At 40.3% G+C, this 19,698-nt stretch overlaps 9 protein-coding genes across 12 annotated transcripts; 6 read left to right on the top strand and 3 right to left on the bottom strand.

The window, feature by feature from the left end:
• Positions 1 to 364: 364 nt before the first annotated feature.
• Positions 365 to 5,334, top strand: LOC6498589 (kinesin-like protein KIF21B). Of its 3 annotated transcripts, XM_044715950.1 has the most exons (15): positions 365 to 541; positions 638 to 715; positions 1,028 to 1,097; positions 1,150 to 1,288; positions 1,347 to 1,750; positions 1,806 to 2,376; positions 2,438 to 2,780; positions 2,845 to 2,952; positions 3,014 to 3,205; positions 3,269 to 3,465; positions 3,524 to 4,503; positions 4,569 to 4,650; positions 4,706 to 4,835; positions 4,887 to 5,120; positions 5,177 to 5,334. In XM_044715950.1, exons 3-13 carry the CDS (start codon positions 1,045 to 1,047, stop codon positions 4,715 to 4,717), a joined length of 3,081 nt encoding a protein of 1,026 aa, XP_044571885.1. In that variant the 5' UTR covers positions 365 to 541; positions 638 to 715; positions 1,028 to 1,044; the 3' UTR covers positions 4,718 to 4,835; positions 4,887 to 5,120; positions 5,177 to 5,334. The 3 variants fall into 3 exon arrangements, with proteins under 3 accessions (XP_044571885.1, XP_014762196.1, XP_001963121.1); XM_014906710.3 differs by having other exon boundaries at positions 4,887 to 5,334; XM_001963085.4 differs by lacking the exon at positions 638 to 715 and having other exon boundaries at positions 4,887 to 5,334.
• A 178-nt stretch (positions 5,335 to 5,512) lies between these two features.
• Positions 5,513 to 7,423, top strand: LOC6498590 (replication factor C subunit 5). The gene is made up of 6 exons (XM_001963086.4): positions 5,513 to 5,665; positions 5,723 to 5,787; positions 5,849 to 6,299; positions 6,368 to 6,582; positions 6,639 to 6,716; positions 6,774 to 7,423. The coding sequence occupies exons 1-6, from the start codon at positions 5,628 to 5,630 to the stop codon at positions 6,923 to 6,925; spliced, it is 999 nt and encodes a 332-aa protein (XP_001963122.1). The 5' UTR covers positions 5,513 to 5,627; the 3' UTR covers positions 6,926 to 7,423.
• On the top strand, positions 7,403 to 9,237 carry LOC6498592 (WD repeat and FYVE domain-containing protein 2). The gene is made up of 6 exons (XM_001963087.4): positions 7,403 to 7,566; positions 7,646 to 7,993; positions 8,130 to 8,242; positions 8,301 to 8,427; positions 8,480 to 8,676; positions 8,734 to 9,237. Exons 1-6 carry the CDS (start codon positions 7,406 to 7,408, stop codon positions 9,012 to 9,014), a joined length of 1,227 nt encoding a protein of 408 aa, XP_001963123.1. The 5' UTR covers positions 7,403 to 7,405; the 3' UTR covers positions 9,015 to 9,237.
• Positions 9,230 to 10,223, bottom strand: LOC6496926 (small nuclear ribonucleoprotein-associated protein B). The gene is made up of 2 exons (XM_001963088.4): positions 10,096 to 10,223; positions 9,230 to 9,877 (listed from the first exon to the last, which is right to left on the bottom strand). Exons 1-2 carry the CDS (start codon positions 10,096 to 10,098, stop codon positions 9,281 to 9,283), a joined length of 600 nt encoding a protein of 199 aa, XP_001963124.1. The 5' UTR covers positions 10,099 to 10,223; the 3' UTR covers positions 9,230 to 9,280.
• A 248-nt stretch (positions 10,224 to 10,471) lies between these two features.
• LOC6498593 (ER lumen protein-retaining receptor) lies at positions 10,472 to 12,181 on the top strand. 2 transcript variants are annotated; one of them, XM_001963089.4, is made up of 2 exons: positions 10,472 to 10,734; positions 10,816 to 12,181. In XM_001963089.4, exon 2 carries the CDS (start codon positions 10,913 to 10,915, stop codon positions 11,549 to 11,551), a length of 639 nt encoding a protein of 212 aa, XP_001963125.1. In that variant the 5' UTR covers positions 10,472 to 10,734; positions 10,816 to 10,912; the 3' UTR covers positions 11,552 to 12,181. The 2 variants fall into 2 exon arrangements, with proteins under 2 accessions (XP_001963125.1, XP_014762197.1); XM_014906711.3 differs by having other exon boundaries at positions 10,510 to 10,739.
• A 343-nt stretch (positions 12,182 to 12,524) lies between these two features.
• LOC6498594 (methionine aminopeptidase 1D, mitochondrial) lies at positions 12,525 to 13,796 on the top strand. Its single transcript, XM_001963090.4, has 3 exons — positions 12,525 to 12,672; positions 12,729 to 13,402; positions 13,515 to 13,796. Exons 1-3 carry the CDS (start codon positions 12,590 to 12,592, stop codon positions 13,706 to 13,708), a joined length of 951 nt encoding a protein of 316 aa, XP_001963126.1. The 5' UTR covers positions 12,525 to 12,589; the 3' UTR covers positions 13,709 to 13,796.
• On the bottom strand, positions 13,709 to 14,808 carry LOC6496925 (cilia- and flagella-associated protein 20). Its single transcript, XM_001963091.4, has 2 exons — positions 14,264 to 14,808; positions 13,709 to 14,198 (listed from the first exon to the last, which is right to left on the bottom strand). The coding sequence occupies exons 1-2, from the start codon at positions 14,537 to 14,539 to the stop codon at positions 13,875 to 13,877; spliced, it is 600 nt and encodes a 199-aa protein (XP_001963127.1). The 5' UTR covers positions 14,540 to 14,808; the 3' UTR covers positions 13,709 to 13,874.
• A 205-nt stretch (positions 14,809 to 15,013) lies between these two features.
• LOC6498595 (transcription initiation factor IIB) lies at positions 15,014 to 16,373 on the top strand. The gene is made up of 4 exons (XM_001963092.4): positions 15,014 to 15,143; positions 15,203 to 15,614; positions 15,670 to 15,904; positions 15,968 to 16,373. The coding sequence occupies exons 1-4, from the start codon at positions 15,127 to 15,129 to the stop codon at positions 16,249 to 16,251; spliced, it is 948 nt and encodes a 315-aa protein (XP_001963128.1). The 5' UTR covers positions 15,014 to 15,126; the 3' UTR covers positions 16,252 to 16,373.
• Positions 16,374 to 16,754: 381 nt separating this feature from the next.
• On the bottom strand, positions 16,755 to 19,457 carry LOC6496924 (TBC1 domain family member 16). Its single transcript, XM_001963093.4, has 2 exons — positions 17,589 to 19,457; positions 16,755 to 17,531 (listed from the first exon to the last, which is right to left on the bottom strand). The coding sequence occupies exons 1-2, from the start codon at positions 19,077 to 19,079 to the stop codon at positions 16,908 to 16,910; spliced, it is 2,115 nt and encodes a 704-aa protein (XP_001963129.1). The 5' UTR covers positions 19,080 to 19,457; the 3' UTR covers positions 16,755 to 16,907.
• Between the last annotated feature and the right edge of the window lie 241 nt (positions 19,458 to 19,698).

Below are 19,698 nucleotides of genomic sequence, written 5' to 3'. Positions count from 1 at the left end.
TGACTTAATAATATCGCACCTGAAAGAAGCAGCTTAAATGTTTATTCCTTATATATACTTTACAAATATAATTATTTTATTTTTCAAATATAATTGACGTAAAATTCTATTAAAGTTTGATAACTTACCTTAAAAAAAACACTTCTTAGGCAACTAAATATTTTTAAACAACAAATAATACCAGTTGCGTATTTTATTATTTTTTATCGGTTTATTATAACCTAATAATAATAATGGCATAATTTAATTAAATTTATTTCATATTCATATTTTCAATAGAGATTTCCTAGACTCATATATTTATTTCAGAAAACTTTTATTACCAATAAAAATTAGAACTATCGATTACCCAAATATCGGAACAGTCAGATGTGGACCATTGCAGCTCAGATCTAGTTGGCCGAAAACAGCTTTCGGTCATTTGTTTTGATTGTGTGATGTGAGGGAGCTATCTGTGATCTGTGTCATGAACTAAATCGGAAAAGAGTGCTATTATATATCATTCAACATCCAAGAGCTAAGGATTAGGTTTATTTGTCTGGTGAGTATATTTTTATTTACTTCTCGCTAACCTATTTTTATTTTAAGTGCTACTTTTTTATGGTTTAATTTCCATATGTATGTTTTCCGTGCTCAGATTAGTTTGGTAATATATGTGAGTAGCTACGTAAGCGGGCGTAAACAAACAATATATCTGCAAGTATAATATATTAAGGCAAGTTAAGATATTTTTTCGTTATTTGATTTTGAAGAGCTTGAAAAAATATGCAAGCATGTGCTTATGACCGTCATAATTGCAAGTTCATGGGCATGTTCAATCGTGATCATGTGCATGTCCGAATGTACTTGTATGTATGTATGTACTTTGCAACTGCTAGATTTGGTGCTAGTGGCCATTTGAATGACTTAACAACTTCTGCATACATACATACATGTATTTTTTTTTCCATTATTTATTCCAATTATTTTAATAGTTCTCTATTATGTCTATAACTTGTCTAATTCATGATCCATCCTATATTTTCAGGTAAAATAGCAAGCAATATGACTTCTGAAGTGGACCACGGGAAGGAGACCGCAATGCGTGTGGCTGTTAGGTAAATAAGAAATAATAATAAGTTACCAAATATTAATAATTTTTATTTCTAGAATCCGGCCTCAAAACTCCAGAGAGCTGATCGACATGTGCCGTCTTTGCACCACCGTAGCTGTTGGCGAACCACAGATTTTCTTAGGCTCCGACAGGGCCTTCACCTTCGACCATGTGTTTGATGTTAATTCCACTCAAGTATGCCATCATTCGATTTCCTATATTATTCTTCTAACTGACCCTGTATATATTTCAGTGTGATATATATTCCAAGTGCGTGGATCCGCTTGTGAAGAGTGCCTTGAACGGCTATAATGCCACAGTATTAGCCTACGGCCAGACAGGATCGGGAAAAACTTACACGATGGGCACCGCCTTCAATCATGAGACTGAAATTTCCGAGTCCAGTAACCTGGGGATTATTCCCCGGGCGGTGCGACAAATTTTTAGCGGAATCGAAGAGATAGAAGCCGCGTCGGGCCAAAGCTCCCAATTCAGTCTCGCTGTTCGGTACATCGAGCTCTACCATGAAGATGTACTGGACTTGTTGAATCCCTTCAAGAAAGGAGTCACTTTTAAAATACAAGAGGACGGAAACGGACAAATAACGTTAACTGGAGCGTCGATTAAACCCATTTTTAAGCCTCAAGAAGCTTTAAGGTGGGTGGTTTTCAGTTTCCTTCTACATAATAACTAATTTTTTGTACTATTCCAGATACCTTCAGCAGGGAGCTCTAGCGCGAACAACTGGCGCGACTAAAATGAATGACCAGTCTTCTAGGTCGCATGCTATGTTCACAATTTTCATTCGCAGACAGCGGTTGCTGTCTTCCTCAAATGATGCTTCCGATAACGATTACGAAACTCTTACCTCAAAGTTCCATTTCGTTGACTTGGCTGGCTCGGAGCGTCTAAAGAAAACGAAGGCTGAGGGTGAGAGGGCTCGCGAAGGTATTTCCATTAATTGCGGCCTCCTGGGTCTTGGAAATGTTATCTCAGCTCTTGGAGACAAGTCCAAGAAAGCCACACATGTACCTTACCGAGATGGGAAACTGACGCGTCTGCTCCAAGACTCTCTGGGCGGCAACAGCCAAACTACGATAATAGCCTGTGTAGCGCCAACTGATCGAGATTTTATGGAAACTTTAAATACGCTGACGTACGCTAACCGAGCTAAAAACATTAAAAACAAAGTTAAAATAAACCAAGATCAGAGTTCCCGAACCATTTCCCAACTGCGTCGAGAGATCGCAACACTGCAAATGGAGTTGTTGGAATATAAACAGGTAAAAATTATTAAATAATTATTATATTCTCATAAACTTAAATAACTAAATTTATTTTTAGGGTAAACTGCTAGTGGACTCTGAAGGAAACACCACTTTGTCTGACACATTTAATGAGAATACCTTGCTGCTTTCCGATAATAAAAGACTTCAACAGCGCCTGAAAGCGATGCAGGAAACTGTTAACGCTTTGACTGAAAGAAATGCCAAGCTGCAGTTGGAGGTGGCTTCAGTGCAATGGAAATCTGGCGACAATTCCGATTGTGAAATAACTGAAATGGTCGGCAACTATATATCGGAAATTGCAAAGCTCGAAGCCAAGTTAATAGAATCCGAAGAAATGAAAAGGCAAATAGAAAAAGTTCCACCAAGATTCCAAGCTGTCAAATTTCCAGTATTCGATGGTAAAAATATCAAATGATGCTTTAGTTTCTTTCCCAAATGACTATTTTTGTTCATTACAAACAGAAAACGTTTTAATCGAAGCCAAAAGGGATTTGGAGAAGGATAGAGAGTACCTGATGAGCCGATCCTTGCCGGGAGTTGAAAATCAAAACTTTGGACCAGGTTGTGAAGGTATTATTACTTAGATCAAATACTTAGAAAAAGTCACTAATTACCTTTTGTAACCTTTTAGGAGTATCGGAAGGCACAAGCTTAGACGGAATCAATCACGAAATTGAATGCAAAACAAGGTTAGTGGAAGAACTTGAAAGGACGCATGCGACTCTGGCACATATGCGCTCCAGCTATGAGGATAAACTGTCCCAACTGCACTATAAGATCCTCAACACCGAAAAGGAACGAGATGAAGTTTTGCAAAATATGAGTAAGTTAATTTTTCAATAGAAACCTTTAAATATAAACTAACTATTAAATTTGTATCGTATAGACACTACTGCAAGTACAAAAGATGAACTGAAGAAGGTCAAAATGGGTTATGAGAAGCAGATTTCCGATATGCAAAAAAAATTGAAAACCTTACAAGGTGGTCAGCGGGAACACCAACGCCAGCAGCGAGAAATCAAGGCGCATGAAATGAAAATAAACCATTTGCGCAACGAACTGGGCGTGCTAAAGACTGCCAAGGTATGTGATCTTCTTGCTAATAAAGTTTTTATGAAACAGTTTTTTGTTTTTCTTTAAGGTGCAATTAATGAAAAAGATTACGGAGCAGCACAACCGACACAAGGAAGAGGAGAGCCGGAAATCGAAAGAAATAGCACAGTTACTGAAGGAGCAGCGACGCCAGAAGAATGCTGTCCAGTCTCTGGAGGCCCAAGTTAGCGCAAAAGACAACATATTGAAGCGAAAAACCGAAGAAGTTATTGCCCTTCGCAAGAGTCAGCGGGCAAAATCTGAACAAAGGCGAAGACCGCCGACATATTCACAAAATACCAATTTCACCTCACGATCCATTCGCCAAAGTTGGGAACACCTCTATCACTATATATTGGCTGCCGCCAGAAACAAACAGATGATAACGCAACTGGAGAAGGAACTGGATCGGCTAATAACAGAGCGCGAAACTCTATCCCATGAACTAAATAATTTAGACAATGAGCTTTCTTCAAAATCCGACGAGCTGAATGAAAGCGAGAATTTGAAAACCAATATACAATATATTCAAGAGAATATAGATCACGTTCAGAAAGCAATAATGGATTTTGAAGATTCAAAGGACACTGTAAAGGGCGATCTAAGCAAGATCCAATCAATTTTGGATTCATTTGACTCGCTCGCCGATGCCAAGTTCATTCTTCAGAAGTTCTCCGACAGTTCCATTCTATTGTCGTGCAACTTGGCCATTGCCGAGTCCCAGTTGCAGGATCATCAGTCTCTATTAGAGGAAGCCCAGCAAGAAAGTACGGTCCAACAGCAAATACTGCAACATTTGCTCTCACAAAATAGTAATGTGCAAATATCGGACATGTTCGAGTCCTTTAAAGTTGTGAACACTGCTAATAGCGAGGATCATGCGGAGGATAGTAGGAGCAAGAATAGTTCTCAAAAGTCTTTAGTAAGTAACGCCACATATGACGTACCGAAAGAGGATCGACTGTTGGACTGTGTGGAATTGCGTGGGAGAAGCAGTCGAAGCCCTTCGCCGCTTGGAAATTTTGAATCGTAAGAAGTTTGATTATTTTTTTTCAATTTTTATTGTCTCATGCCATAAACTATAATGCTTTTAGGTCGGATAAAAGCCCTAAAGTTCGTAGGCGTACAGCTAAATGTGAGGATCTACTTTTTGGCGATAATGATGCTCCAGATGAGGTAATAAACTTATGATGCTTTTTAGATGATTATATTAATGATCTAATCCCCCCAGACTAAGCAATGACGTGATCATTCAAATAATTCAATGACGATACACAATAAGACAAGAGACAATAAGATGATATCATGTGCCTTATACGTATTTAGAAAATAATGGTGCTTCAAAAACAAGAAACAAACAGGTATGCTTTATATTCAGAGTCAAATATTTTAATCAATTCTTATATTTTTAGACGCTTATTAAAATTTAACATAACATTAAGGACCCAATTCTCAGCAAGACCGAGCTTCTATTCTATATACCTATTTTCCAGCCATAACGAATAAACTAGAAATACATATTAGATTTAATATGCATATGACTGCAAATGAATGAATAAATCGGTAGACAGAAAATGCTAGGAGCCAAAATAATAATTTTTATTATTATTTAGTAAATTATAGTGAATAAAAAAAACTTCAGTCGGGTATGGATTCTACGAATAATGAAATAATAATTAATTCAACTAATTTATATTATTAGATAATTATTAAAACCAAATTTTAAGGACTGCATTTTTAAAGAGGTTTCCTGGAAGTCAGAGTGTCAAGCATTTCCAAATTTTTATTTTTGCAACTGTAATAAATATTTATGTTAATAAAAGAGCTTTTCCTTTAAATATAAAAATATTCATTTTAAAACAAAATTGTTTTAAATATAAAAGACCGTTATCGAAATCACATTTTTTGTTAAGAAAGAAAATATATTCAACAAAAAATAAGTAGTTTATGGGATTAATAAGTAAAAAAATAAACAAGAATTTAAATAAGTATTATTTTAATTCACTTTTTTTTTTAAATTCCCCCAATGATATCGATATACCATCCTTGTTTTGCCGCTATCTTGGCTGTTATCGTTTAATAGAATTTGAGCGGCATTTCTGTAACAAAACAAGCCAAACAAATATTACAATTTTTAGCAACGATTTGTTATAATGACTGAACACAACGGCCCCGCAGTGCGCATGCCATGGTAATTAGTTGGCTCTTATCTCCAATCAAAACATTAAATATAATCATACCTTCTCAGGGTGGAAAAGTACCGTCCAAGTGGCCTAGATGATTTGATATCACACGAGGAAATAATATCAACAAGTATGCCTAAGAGTCTCAGCATAAGGTGGAATCTAAAGTAGATTGTTTATACGTATTCCAGTTAGCCGTTTCATCAGCCGTAAGCAGCTTCCCCACTTGTTATTCTACGGGCCGCCCGGCACGGGAAAAACCAGCACAATTTTGGCCTGTGCCAGACAGCTCTATTCCCCGCAGCAGTTCAAGTCCATGGTCCTGGAGCTCAATGCATCCGACGACAGAGGAATTGGCATCGTCCGTGGACAAATTCTTAACTTTGCGTCCACGCGAACCATTTTTTGCGACACCTTCAAACTGATTATTTTGGATGAGGCGGATGCCATGACCAACGATGCCCAAAATGCGCTGCGTCGTATCATTGAAAAGTACACCGACAATGTGCGATTCTGTGTGATTTGCAATTATCTCAGCAAAATCATTCCGGCCCTGCAGTCAAGATGCACTCGTTTCCGATTCGCTCCCTTGTCCCCAGATCAGATGATGCCCCGACTTGAAAAAATCATAGATGCCGAAGCGTAAGTTAAAGAGGGGCTAGGATACCTTTATAAATGTCTTTAATATTTTCCAAATTATTTATATCTAGGGTTCAAATTACAGAGGATGGAAAGCGTGCTCTTTTAACTCTAGCCAAAGGCGATATGCGAAAGGTTTTGAACGTTTTGCAAAGCACTGTGATGGCGTTCGATAAGGTTAATGAGGATAATGTCTATACATGTGTGGGATATCCTTTGAGACAGGATATTGAACAGATACTTAAGGCATTGTTATCTGGGAACAGTGTGGAGGACTCTTTTAAAAGTATATGCTTGCGAAACATTAAAATTTCAGTTTAATAATAACTTCTCTTTACATAGCTGTTGAAAATGCAAAATATGCTAGGGGTCTTGCATTGGAGGACATTTTAACAGAGTTGCACTTGTTTGTGATGAGGCGTAAGTTTACAAATCCTTTAAATATCCCTTCATAAAATAAGCTACTTTTATCAACAGTTGAACTGCCCATGTCTGTTATGAATAAGCTTATTGTAAAGCTGGCCCAAATCGAAGAAAGATTAGCAAAGGGATGCACAGAACCTGCTCAAACGGCTGCCCTAGTGGCCGCCTTTTTCATTTGCAGAGATATGGTTTCCTTGGAGAAATAAATGTTTTAAAACAATTTTTCATAAAATATATTGTTTTCATTTTAATTTGTATAGATATTTCAAAAATTAAAAACAAATGAACTAGTTTAAAAAATTTCTTTAGAAATGTTTTATGTTACATCGATTATAATTTTCAAGAAAACTAAAAATTTAATTATAATCTAAAAAATATTTAATTTTTAATTATATTTAAAATAAAAAATGGAAAAAATTGAATGTTTTTTAAAGCTACTTTGTCGTTCCGATTCCATTGTTCCGCATTAAATAAAAACTTTGGGACGCCACCTTGGCGAGCTTTGCCAATAACAGAGTGTAATATATTTTTTTATTAAACAAAATATCACGGTATTGCTAATTGGTTGTGAATCACGCATACGGATTCATATCTGCCAGATTAGCAAATTGAGTGTCTTTGTCGGTCGGAAAATTGTTTCGCATTGAGTGCTTTGGGCGTAGCAGGCTGGATCCACCCTAAAAAATATGGCAGCCGAAATAAAACCAGCACAGCGGAGCAACAATGATCGCTTCAACACATCCAAAAAGCCGGAACTGCTGAGTAAGCTTGAGGGGAGCAGCGACGATGTGAACGCTGCCATCCTTATTCCAGGCGAGAACGGCGTAATCAGCGTTTCCGATGACAAGTGCGTATACAAAAATAAAAGAAAATAAAAAAGCTTTTAATATATATTTACGTTTTGTGTTTACTTTGTGGGCTTCCAGAACTGTGCGTGTATGGCTGAAACGCGACTCGGGTCAGTATTGGCCCAGTATTTGCCAATACATGCCCTCCGGATGCACTGCCATCGAATACGTTTCGGAAACCCGTCACCTGTATATTGGACAGGAAAACGGCACTGTGACACAGTATACGCTCTCTGAAGACTGCAACCGTTTGTCGTTCTTGCGGGATTACTTGTCCCATCAAGCCAGGGTGGTGGCTGTTGTTTTCTCCAAAACACACAAGTGGATATTATCTGCCGGAAAAGATAAGCAGTTCGCCTATCACTGTACGGAAAGCGGAAAGCGAGTGGGCGGATACAACTTTGAGACACCGTGTACTGCTCTCCAGTAAGTCTGATAATACCAGAGCCCTTACTTTTAAGATATCAGAACATTTTTTGTCTATATACCTGGTATTGGGGACCAAGGGTATAGTCTTTTAATTTGATTCATTTTCAACGCCCCTTTTTGTGCTTTTCTTTAGGTTTGATGCATTGGCCAAGTATGCTTTTGTGGGCGATCATGCTGGACAGATAACTATGTTGCGATGCGAAGTTCAAGGAGTTCAACTGATTACCACTTTCAAAGGACACACAGGTGGACCAATTAACTTTCACTGTCGACAGTATTTTTCAATAAGTTGGTAATATTTCAGCCGAAATTCGGTGTCTAAGATGGGTGGAAGGACCCCAGCTACTGTTTAGCGGAGCCTGCGATCAGTCCGTAATAGTTTGGGATGTCGGCGGCAAACGTGGAACTATTTACGAGCTGCAGGGACACAGGTGGGCTCTACATGTGTAAATTATTACATCATTTTAATGATCGTCCTTTTAGCAACAAGGTTTCGGCACTGGCCTATGCCAACCAAACTCAGCAGCTGATTAGCTGTGGAGAGGACTCCGTGGTTGTCTTTTGGGAAATGAATGCCATGCGAAAGGAAGTTCCTGGGTGGGTGGAGTCCAACAACTGTCAGCTCTGCTCCAGGCCTTTTTTCTGGAACTTCCGTTCCATGATGGATCAGAAGCAACTTGGTATTTATCGCATTAAAATATAAAAATCAGTTTCTATATTAGTTTTTTCTCTTAAAGGAATTCGGCAGCACCATTGTCGTCATTGTGGAAAGGCAGTGTGCGACAACTGTTCCACAAATCGTATTAACATACCTATTATGGGCTTTGAGTTTGATGTTCGCTGCTGTGATCCCTGTTTCAAACAACTGCAGACTGTTGAACGTCCCTCGCTCGCATCATTTAATGACGCCAAACACTCCATTGTCTACATGGACCTCGACGAGGACAGGAAGCGCCTGTTGACGGTCGGACAGGACAGGCTCATCAAGATCTGGGATCTTTCCAACATCTGGTCATAATCTTTCAGGTGTGCACATCCATACGACCCCCCCCCAAGTCGAAGTACCAAAGGTATAATCATTCAAAGGTGTTTCAGTCTTAACTGGAGTAACCGTGAAGGGAGTGGCATGGAGAAATGACTAAATAAATCCCAGCTAGGTTCTCATATATTCGATGTAAAGCAATAATCATGTACGTACGCTACCGCAAACATAAAAATATAGAAATTCATCGATTAAAGAAGACTATTTTGGTATTTTATTTTATTTTGGAAAAAAGTATAAAATTAATATCCTCCCCTGCCCGGTGGCGGTGCCCCGCGAATCATGCTCGGCGGCGGTCCGCGCATCGGTGGAGGTGCACCGCGTCCAAGGTTACCAGGCATCGCAGGCATGCCTCCGGGGATCATGCCCGGTGGCGGGGCACCCATCATCGGAGCTCTGGGTACTCCACGACCCATCGGCGCCATGTGCGACGGTGCTGGTCCGCCCACTCCGCGTACGGGTCCCTGAAGGCCAGCTGGCACTGAGGACATGTTCAGCGGCACACCCCTGCCGGCCACACGACCGATTCCCGGACCAGGAGCAGCGCCGGGAATGGGGACACGCGGAAGACCCTCCTCTGGTGGCGGGGGTCCTTCAACCGTCAGGGAAACTATATTCTCACCACGCAGTAACACAAAGCCCAGCACTCGCTTTTCTTCTCGTTCGGGGACCTTGGAGTTCTTTGATCGGATCTTGCGGAACTCCTCGCAGTCTCCGAGAATAAGATTCATGTGTTTGTCGAAGGCCTTGAACGTCCCAATGAACGTGCGAGAGTCCTGGAGAACGATTCGCACCCGATAATTCAGGTGCTGAATCATTTTGTTGTTCTTTCCGATAGTCTGAAATAAATGGTGAAATATATTAACATTTTGTACGTGAAAGCGGGTTTTCGTTTCATGGCAGAACCGGCACTCACGACGCTTAGCGTATGGAGGCTATGTAGCTGCTCGGCAAAAATTGCAATTTTGTCAAGGCATTTTATTGTTTATTTAATTTGCCCTTTTACTTTCATTTGCTTTATATAACACTGAATAAATAACACCAAACGAATACATACCATTTTGTATTATTTCTTAATAAAACTCTAATAAATAACTTTAAAGATGCCGAATAAAAAATCGCACGCGTGCATCAGTGTGACCAGATGCTACACGGTTTAACCCTCCCCTGGACCAAGACACTGGGGTCCAAATGTTTTTTTAATCGTGTTATCGAAAAATGTAAACAAAATTAAATGTTTTTATTTATATATTAATATATTTTTATGATGTGTATATAATTTTATTTCAACTAACTGCATCATGACTGCACACAACGAATATGACTTAACAACCATTAGTTTGGCAGTGAAAAAATAGGTACTAATGTTTCTTAATGATGTATAATCAATTATATTTTGTTTTAAAAAATATTACCATTGTCAAACTTTATATTGACAGCTCTTATGAAGCTAAAAACAAGTTTTTATAACACATCGATCCCTACAACGAATTATCGAATAGAAAACGAGACCCCGTCCCTGGTCATACTGTAAACAAATGACTGATATCGGAACCACGACTCATAGTTCACCTGCGGCCACGTCATTTGACTCTCTTCGGTTCTCTCATTATGCTGACATTCTGCTGAGAATTTTTTAGAAAAGCGGCAAAGCACCAGGTTTTACTCGTTGGCAAATTAAGCGACAATTTATTTGGTAACGTATGCACCCACTGAGCCGCAAATACGCGGCATTGTTGACGTCCATTGTTACCGTTTACATTATCCACTTTTTAAGGGTGCGTTCTAACACGTCGCGAGACAGCGAAGGAAAAACACCAAACAACGGAAGAAGCAGATAGCAGACAGCAGCCCCTTCGACGTATCAGGTCAGGATGAATATTTTTCGGTTCGCTGGAGATCTCTCGCATGTGTTCGCCATAATAATATTGTTGCTGAAGATATGGAAGACCCGATCGTGCGCCGGTATATCCGGCAAGTCGCAGATACTCTTCGCAGTGGTATACCTAACCCGCTACCTTGATCTCTTCACCACATACGTGAGCCTGTACAACTCGGTGATGAAGGTGCTCTTCCTGGCCACGTCTGGAGCCACGGTCTATTTCATGTACGTCAAGTTCAAGGCAACCTACGACCACAACCACGATTCCTTCCGCATCGAATTCCTGCTGGTGCCGTGCGCCCTGCTCTCTTTGGTGATTAATCATGAGTTTACGGTGATGGAGGTGCTGTGGACCTTCTCAATCTATTTGGAATCGGTCGCCATTCTACCGCAACTGTTCCTGGTGAGCAAGACCGGGGAGGCCGAGTCCATCACAAGCCATTATCTGTTTGCTCTCGGATCGTACCGTGCACTCTACTTGCTCAACTGGGTATACCGGTACATGGTGGAGTCCCATTACGACCTCATCGCGATCTTTGCCGGCATTGTTCAAACCATCCTCTACTGCGATTTCTTCTACTTATACATTACCAAAGTTCTTAAGGGCAAGAAGCTACAACTGCCGGCATAAGAGGGGTCGTACGCTTTTTGGTACACATCATCAGTCGAAGGCATTACAAGAAACAAGTGAAAAACATTCAGACGGAGATGGAATGCAAACGAAGCGATAAATGCGTGGACCGTTTGACAAAGCATATTTAGTTCATATTATAAAGAAGATGCATCGAGCGGAGAGTTTAAGTTGTAATATTATTTTTTGAGAAATAAACCGAAAATCGGAAGTCAAACAAACTTGCAATATCAAAATGTAATGTATTCGCTCTGTAATCGATGCATTAATCTCCGTTTCTCGATACCCACAGTCTTAGCTGTCCCAAAATCCAAAAATATTGAATTAGTATTCCTTGAATGGAAACATTGTGTAATTAACGTTTATTAAACAGGTTTTCTCCTTAAGCGGAGGCATTTTCATTGATAACAATAGCACTAAAGAGGTCATAGATTTCTTTGATTAAATTAGAATTTAAAGAGTATCAATTAAATAGCTTCTAAGCGGAATGTATCCTAAAAATCCGAATAAGTTAAGTCGTAAGTTTTGTGGCTTATTTAAACGTAAAAGAATTGCAATGCCGCCAGCCCAGACTTGTGGAAACTCCAAATGTTTGTGCACAATTTAAATAAATTCGAAGTATCAACTGTATTACATTCTCTGCATCGCCCATCTCCGCTCTACGCGTCCCCTAAAATTACCCATTAATATAAAAATAAGTTTGAATTTTAAAGAATAGCGATCATAAAACAACATACCTAAAGTGACATACAAATATTTTAATAAATTTTGAAAAATATATATAACTACGATTAAAAAATGAAATTATTTGAATTTTTTTCATCAAGTAGTTAATATTGCAGTAATATCCTCTGTCTTCATAATATAAAAGAATTTTTTTAAAAATAATAATAGAATATTGGATCTATCTTCAATTTACAAATATTTTAAAATATATTATTTTGAAACATGAGACTACCCTAACCCCTAAAAGCAGGTGTGATGCGACTATTCAAGCTCTGGTCACATTGACCAAAACGTTTGATAATCAAAACAAAAATGGTAAGGATCGGACTATTAAATGTGTTAATGAGACAAAAGACCCTGTCTAGGAATTTCTTCAAATTCGGAAAAAAGAATGGGTACAAATGTTATTTATTTTTAATTTTTGTAAATTTAAAACAAATAGTACTTTCAGAGATACAGGCAACTTTTCTCGCATCGTGTCTGCCGGCAAGGTATCCGAGGAACGTAGTGTTCCTGATGAGATCCAAAAACCCGCTTACTACTTCAAGAATTTACCGCCGGGAGACACACTGGGCACCCCAGAAATTAAGAATAAGGAGCAGATAGAAGGGATGCGGTTGAGCGGAAAACTTGCAGCGCAGGTTCTGCTTGAATGTGGAAAGCTAGCAATTGTTGGCAAAACCACCGATGAGATAGACGCCTATGCTCATGATCGGATTATCGGGGCCAATGCCTACCCCTCGCCACTGAGATATGCCGGTTTCCCAAAGTCCATCTGTACATCAATTAATAACATTGCCTGCCATGGCATTCCCGATGACCGAAAGCTGGAAAACGGCGACATAATAAATATTGATGTTACGGTGTTTTTGAATGGATACCATGGAGACTGTTCAAAGACATTCCTGGTTGGTGATGTAGACGAAAAGGGTCGATACCTCGTTGACGCCACAAAATCGTGCTTAGATCAGAGCATCGAGCTATGCGGTCCTGATGTGGAATTCCAAAAGATTGGGCAGTTTATTGAAAGCTTTTGTCTAGAGCATGATCTGCAGTCTGTTGAGGCTTTTATTGGACATGGAATCGGCAGCTATTTTCACGGCCCTCCAGAGATATATCATTATTGTAGGTTCACTTTCTATTAGTTTTAAAGGGTAATCTTATCAAGAAAAGGATTTAACTCGATGCTGTTCACGAACATTTCGACTGAATCTAATATCCCAACTCCTTTTTACAGACAACGATGTTCCCGGAAAGATGCAGCCCGGCATGACCTTTACCATTGAACCAATCCTGTCTCTCGGAGGATCGGAGTATGATCTCCTGCAGGATGGATGGACGGCAGTTAGTTTAGATGGAGCTCGCAGTGCCCAATTCGAACACACCATTCTCGTCACAGAAAATGGAACTGAAATACTTACAAAAGCATGATTTCTGTACATGAATTTTTATTCGTGACGTTTGCAAACATGTTGCAAGTTTGTAATTCCCATAAAGTGTAAATATGTGTCAGATGACAGTCTTGTGCAGTTTGTGCTTCGTATTTCATCGACTCCGTTAAGTAGGTGCTCTTTAATTAGTTTTAGAAGCGGCCAAATTAACTGCATATGGCGTTGGACTTTTGCACCGGCTTCTGAATCGGGAGGAAGAGCTTGAACTCCGGCGGTAGCTCGTCCTCCGAGTAGAGCCGATCTGAGAAGTAAACGCGACGGATGCGGCAGTTGGCATGAATTTGCACCCGGAGCGTCTCTACGTAGTTGGTACCGTAGGCCCGACGGGTAAAGTCGGACAAGTTGAACTGGATTTGGTTCCATCCCTCGTCTAAGCGCATGGGCATTGTACAAATGAATGGCTTTACACGGGTCGTCGACTGGTAGTTGCTAGCCCGGAACCTTCGGCGCACATTTTTGTCGTCCAGTACCTTTATAGGGTGGTGGGAAATGGTTACCAAAGTGATACAAAGCTAGACGGGGGTATAAAGCTTACCTGCACTTCGAACGTAAAGTACTTCTTCATGTTCTTAATGATCATCACAAGAAAGGGCAGTTTGATACCCAGCGTCTTCTTAGGGTCCGCCGGACAAGTTATGAATGTAGTGCTGACATTTGTGCCGACTATTTCGAGGACGAGACTCTGTATGTCGTTGTCGGTGATGCGCTTTATGTGCCCATTGCGAACCTTCTTATCCCACAGCTGTAGCGGTTTTGAGCCAATACTGTACAAAATCGATAAGAATCCAGATTGGAAAGTGTTCTTGAACATTTCGCAACTGCAGCAACCGGTTTTCCCACAGAATAATAGTCTCTTGCAAATTTATATTAGGCCAGTTAATATTGGCCGGTAATTTTTGCACAGCCGGAACTCGTACAAACTACGAACATGAATACAAAACTATCTTAATTTTTCATGTCAATAAGTTTGTTTAGTATGGCCTGCTTGTTGCCATAACAATAGAAACTAGTGCTGTCAATCAAAAGGTTTGAAATCCTAGCGTGTTCATACCGCACTTAAAATTCCTAAATAGATCTATTTACTTTTTTTTGTTGTCCCTCGCTATCGTATATTTTGAAACATTGAGAATGGAACACCATTTTTAATCCGATATCCTGATTGTAAATAAATACAATAAAAAGTATCCATAAAAATATTTGATTCTAAATAAATAACGTTTTTCCAAAATACTTGCTGCGCTAATAAATTTATAGTTTAAAATAAAATTCTATTAATTTAATCTGGCATGTGAGACTATCGATAAGCTGCTATCGATATATAGTGTGACCAAACAGAATATGCCAGAGAAATATGCCATAAACATATATAAATAAATATTTTCGACATCCCTAGAACAAATGGCTTCAACTTCGAGGTAAAACTTTCGTTGTTTTTAATTTTCACGACCTTGTGAAATGTGTTTTTCGCTTCCAGATTGGATAACAACAAGGTGTGCTGCTATGCACACCCAGAGTCTCCCCTGATTGAAGACTATAGGGCTGGCGACATGATTTGCTCCGAGTGTGGTCTGGTTGTGGGCGACCGCGTAATTGACGTTGGTTCGGAGTGGCGTACATTCAGCAATGAGAAGAGTGGAGTTGACCCCAGTCGTGTTGGTGGTCCGGAGAATCCACTGCTCAGCGGTGGTGATTTGTCCACCATAATTGGACCGGGCACGGGGTCTGCCTCCTTCGACGCCTTTGGGGCTCCCAAATACCAAAACAGACGTACAATGAGCAGCTCGGATCGCTCTCTGATATCTGCATTTAAGGAAATATCCTCCATGGCGGATCGTATCAATCTGCCTAAGACAATTGTTGATCGCGCCAATAACTTGTTCAAACAGGTAATTATCGATGGTTTTAAGTTGAGAATTGTTAAATGAGATTCCCCCTTCCCAGGTTCATGACGGCAAGAACCTTAAGGGTCGTTCAAATGATGCCAAGGCTTCGGCTTGCTTGTACATTGCTTGTCGTCAGGAGGGAGTGCCTCGTACTTTCAAGGAAATATGCGCTGTTAGCAAGATCAGCAAAAAAGAGATTGGAAGATGTTTCAAGCTAACACTGAAGGCCTTGGAAACAAGTGTAGACTTAATTACTACTGCTGACTTCATGTGCCGCTTTTGCGCAAATCTGGGTAGGTTTTTTTTAGTATTTTGTAGATTATGCCAACATCTGCTACTAACATTTTAATTAACAGACCTGCCCAATATGGTACAACGTGCTGCCACACACATCGCTAAGAAAGCCGTCGAAATGGATATTGTTCCTGGCCGTTCCCCAATATCCGTGGCAGCAGCTGCCATTTATATGGCATCACAGGCTTCCGAGCATAAGAGAAGCCAGAAGGAGATCGGAGACATAGCTGGAGTGGCCGATGTCACTATCAGACAGTCCTACAAACTAATGTATCCCCACGCAGCTAAGCTCTTCCCAGAAGACTTTAAGTTTACTACACCCATTGATCAGTTACCCCAAATGTGAATCTTTCTGTACATTCGATGCTCAATACTAACGCTAACATTAAGAGAAGGTAAATTCATAATTTAATCACAAAATGTACGATTTTATTAAATAAAGTTAGCATAAATAATATTCAAAACTAACTGTTGCACCGAGCAAAACATCACTATGTATTTAAATGGTAAAAGTTGCCGAGTTAGACCCAACCGGTATTATAAACGTAACCCAATTTTTTATAATAACTCTTGTTTTGTATTTTGTTTTTGACATTTTTTCATTATCTCTTGTTTGCTTATTAGTATATCTTGGTTATAGGCTATTACCAAAAAAAAGCTATCAATAGTTACGTACTACGTTTATACGCCACTTATTTGCAGAATGACATTTTGCAACGATCAATTGTTAACATATAAGCTTTAACTATTCATTAATATGGGTGGTTTAAATTTTTGCTATAAAACATAATTGAAACAATTGTATCACCAACGAAACGATCAGAGGCAAATAAATAGAGTATTTAAACGCAGTACACAACCTAAGGCATTTGAAGAAGAACCAAGCATGCAAACAAAACATTCCATAGATACAAAGCAATACAAGTGTGCTAATAGTAAATGACGAATTATCAGTCGCCAACAATAGTTATTGCTGAGTTTAAAGAGTGTACATTTAGATAACTAGTCAATAGACAGCGAGCACTTTTCGTCGTCGCTATGGCCCACACACTCCAGTGCCGGTCGATGCTCCGAGTCCCACATTCCCGGTCCGCACCGCTTACACAGCCCGCTCAATGTGCACGGGATCTTTGGCAACTGTCGATATTGGTGCAGCAGGCCACGTGCCTTGCGTAAAATCAACTGACCGTCCATATACATGGCCAGTGAACTGAAATGGAGCAGCATCTCGTCCGGTCGTAAATTTTGGGCTATCACATCGTCCGCATAGACCGCGATTATGGCTAGGCAAAGGAACAGGTGGAAGTAGTCGGTCAAGTAGTTCGACCAACAGGCCTCCCACATGCGAATGACTACGGCTTCGGTGAACTCTCGCTTAAAGCACAACAGCAACCAACGGTGGCAGAAGAGCAGCTCCATGGAGTCGTTATGCTGCGCTAGGTGCTCATAGAATCGCGGCAGCATCACACGGATCAGTTCCCGCAGATAGCTCAGGTTGTGGTCCACATCTCGGTCGGTGGGAGTGCAGACGAAGAAGGCGCGTTGCATCAGACCCACGAAGCACCAAAAGGTCTCCGATTCGTTTTGCACTTCGCAGAGTACAGGGGCCAGAAGGTCACTCATACCCTGCAATGAAAGGAAGATTAAACACACAAGAATAGGATTAGGAGAGGCACTCTATACCTGAGAGTAGGATAGTCCAGTGTTGTAGATAGCGAAGTTGAGCAAAATATTTTTCATGACCTCGGTGTTGGGGTTGTCGTCTCCGCAAAAGAAGGGATTCGTGCGATCGGTTCGAACTACGTCTTTTTCGACCACACATTGTACGGTTTTCCAAAAATGTATTTGCTGCTCTGGTGACATAGAGTAGAGTCGCTTCCGGGTTATTTCCTCATATTCCTGCCGCTTGATGTCCATTAGAACGGCGCGATCCTCAAATGTCGACGAGAAGGAATAACACTTCAGAAGAAAGGGCCATACTGTCTTTCGGAGGCTCTTCTCAAGGCCGCCAAAGAACACGCACTTCCGGAGCAGCAAATCGTCCTCGATCTGTCCCTTCTCATTCAACAAAGTTCCATAAAAGAAGTTAGTGGTTATCTTCTTGACATCCCCCTCATCAGGATGCATTTCCGACTTCTTAACTTCCGGCCTGCAAACCATAAAGTGCCTATAGGGCAAGTCGAACTTGTCTTGACCCGTTTCCGAGGTGATGTTGTGCAGGAAGCAGTGCCACTGGTGCAGCACCTGGGCCAAGTGGTCCAGTCCTCCGTAGTGGAAATGGAGTATCTTGTATTGGGATTCCCGTGATGCAATAACCAGCTGCCCGGAGGTACAGTTGTCGTCGTTGAAAAAGAGACGTAGAGATCGCATTTGGCTGAGATCAACAGAGAAGTGACGGCATTTCATCGCGGGTTTTTGGCGATCGGCCGGAGTTGAATTGCCGCTGTCGGGGAACTCCAGATTGTGCTTGAAAGCCAGGAGTTCCGGTGTGGTCCACTTCGGGTTATCGGAAACAGCTCCATCCGACCCACATCCGCTCAGTTGTCCACTCGCACAATCGACACAGTTGTTGCCTTCGGTGCGAATAGTTATGCAGTTGAACGACTGAGATATATTACTGTTTTCGATTTGTGGATTGGAAATGGTTATATTAACCGATGTAATTGGATTATTCTTCAGCAATGCGGTCAGGTCATCAATTGAGGCGGCTTGTCCGCCCAGCAAAGGCTGAAGTTCATTCTTCAGTTCCTGCATCTCAGCGGCATTGTCATCTTCCCGGATTTCTCGCTCCTGAATGGTCTGCGGAATGGCAACGTGGCAGTAGCCGTTCCTTGAATCCGGTGATTTGCTCCGTGAATTGCACTGTCCTCTGCAGTCCTCGGTGTTCAGATTGGTGTACTTGCATAGTGAAGAGTTCGGTATCCAGGTGAGGAGCAAGGTGGGCCGTTTGGCGCTGTTGTACTGATCAACGAAAGTTTTGGTCGTGCACGTCAGGTAACCCGGATTGTGCAGTATGTCGGACTCATTCCGCGCGATGGTGGGCGGATGAATGCAAACGTTATTCTTGCAGAAGAGGATTTCGTTGTCTTCGTAAGAGATATCGATTTTTCTGTCCAATCTGTCGTCACCTAGTATAAAGCTAGATGCCTTTTTAATAATACTTCCTATGGGCATTTTGAAACTTAATATTGTTGAGCAGGGAGCTTAACGCAATTATTTTTTCACGTTCGGATTAAAAAACGTATTTTCGAACGGGGTGGGAAGGGGCCTTTCCCTCTGGTTATCTTCTGCTGCGGTTAATTATTGATGGAAAATCCTTGCTGGTTACCATTATTTTGATTGCTATGTCTTTTGCATTTCTTTTTTTCAACACAAAAAAGGATCAAATGAAGAATAACTATAAACTTAGCTGGACTTCAGCGACCTCTCACAAACGGGATGACATTGGGCGAAAAGAATTTGAGGCAAAACTCAGCGCATGCGCCTTTGAAGTTGCAGTTTCGCACGGATTCGATACTTAAATTGTTAAATTTGTTTGTATATTCCTTAAATATATTTGTTTGTATATTCTTACATTAATTTTTTTTTATTAAACGAATTAAAAATATAGAGTTTGATTTGACATTTTAAATATTTACTAAACTGTCAACAATAAATTACTGTTATATATTGTTTCATTTTAACCTTAATCGGGAAACAATAACACATTTTAAAAATAAAAAACAATTTTTAAAAAAGGGAAATAATTTGAAAATGGTACCTAGCCTAGGATATTTAGAAAACACTGGAATTG

Source organism: Drosophila ananassae, chromosome 3R, assembly GCF_017639315.1.
Source record: "Drosophila ananassae strain 14024-0371.13 chromosome 3R, ASM1763931v2, whole genome shotgun sequence".
Taxonomy (NCBI): domain Eukaryota; kingdom Metazoa; phylum Arthropoda; class Insecta; order Diptera; family Drosophilidae; genus Drosophila; species Drosophila ananassae.
The sequence above is the reverse complement of the archived record's forward strand: the minus strand, read 5'-3'. Positions and strand labels throughout refer to the sequence as shown.

Coding starts and splice junctions, on each gene's coding strand:
- LOC6498589 (XM_001963085.4), top strand. CDS start 1,045: ATGACTTCTGAAGTGGACCACGGGAAGGAGACCGCAATGCGTGTGGCT. Junction 1,289..1,346: donor TTGATGTTAATTCCACTCAA/GTATGCCATCAT, acceptor TATATATTTCAG/TGTGATATATATTCCAAGTG. Junction 2,953..3,013: donor CTTTGGACCAGGTTGTGAAG/GTATTATTACTT, acceptor GTAACCTTTTAG/GAGTATCGGAAGGCACAAGC.
- LOC6498590 (XM_001963086.4), top strand. CDS start 5,628: ATGACTGAACACAACGGCCCCGCAGTGCGCATGCCATG. Junction 5,666..5,722: donor CCCGCAGTGCGCATGCCATG/GTAATTAGTTGG, acceptor ATACCTTCTCAG/GGTGGAAAAGTACCGTCCAA. Junction 6,717..6,773: donor GCACTTGTTTGTGATGAGGC/GTAAGTTTACAA, acceptor TTTTATCAACAG/TTGAACTGCCCATGTCTGTT.
- LOC6498592 (XM_001963087.4), top strand. CDS start 7,406: ATGGCAGCCGAAATAAAACCAGCACAGCGGAGCAACAATGATCGCTTC. Junction 7,567..7,645: donor ATCAGCGTTTCCGATGACAA/GTGCGTATACAA, acceptor GTGGGCTTCCAG/AACTGTGCGTGTATGGCTGA. Junction 8,428..8,479: donor TACGAGCTGCAGGGACACAG/GTGGGCTCTACA, acceptor TCGTCCTTTTAG/CAACAAGGTTTCGGCACTGG.
- LOC6498593 (XM_001963089.4), top strand. CDS start 10,913: ATGAATATTTTTCGGTTCGCTGGAGATCTCTCGCATGTGTTCGCCATA.
- LOC6498594 (XM_001963090.4), top strand. CDS start 12,590: ATGGTAAGGATCGGACTATTAAATGTGTTAATGAGACAAAAGACCCTG. Junction 12,673..12,728: donor AAATTCGGAAAAAAGAATGG/GTACAAATGTTA, acceptor TAGTACTTTCAG/AGATACAGGCAACTTTTCTC. Junction 13,403..13,514: donor TCCAGAGATATATCATTATT/GTAGGTTCACTT, acceptor TCCTTTTTACAG/ACAACGATGTTCCCGGAAAG.
- LOC6496925 (XM_001963091.4), bottom strand. CDS start 14,539: ATGTTCAAGAACACTTTCCAATCTGGATTCTTATCGATTTTGTACAGT. Junction 14,199..14,263: donor ACTTTACGTTCGAAGTGCAG/GTAAGCTTTATA, acceptor CACCCTATAAAG/GTACTGGACGACAAAAATGT.
- LOC6498595 (XM_001963092.4), top strand. Junction 15,615..15,669: donor CCAATAACTTGTTCAAACAG/GTAATTATCGAT, acceptor CCCCCTTCCCAG/GTTCATGACGGCAAGAACCT. Junction 15,905..15,967: donor CCGCTTTTGCGCAAATCTGG/GTAGGTTTTTTT, acceptor TTTAATTAACAG/ACCTGCCCAATATGGTACAA.
- LOC6496924 (XM_001963093.4), bottom strand. CDS start 19,079: ATGCCCATAGGAAGTATTATTAAAAAGGCATCTAGCTTTATACTAGGT. Junction 17,532..17,588: donor CTGGACTATCCTACTCTCAG/GTATAGAGTGCC, acceptor CTTTCATTGCAG/GGTATGAGTGACCTTCTGGC.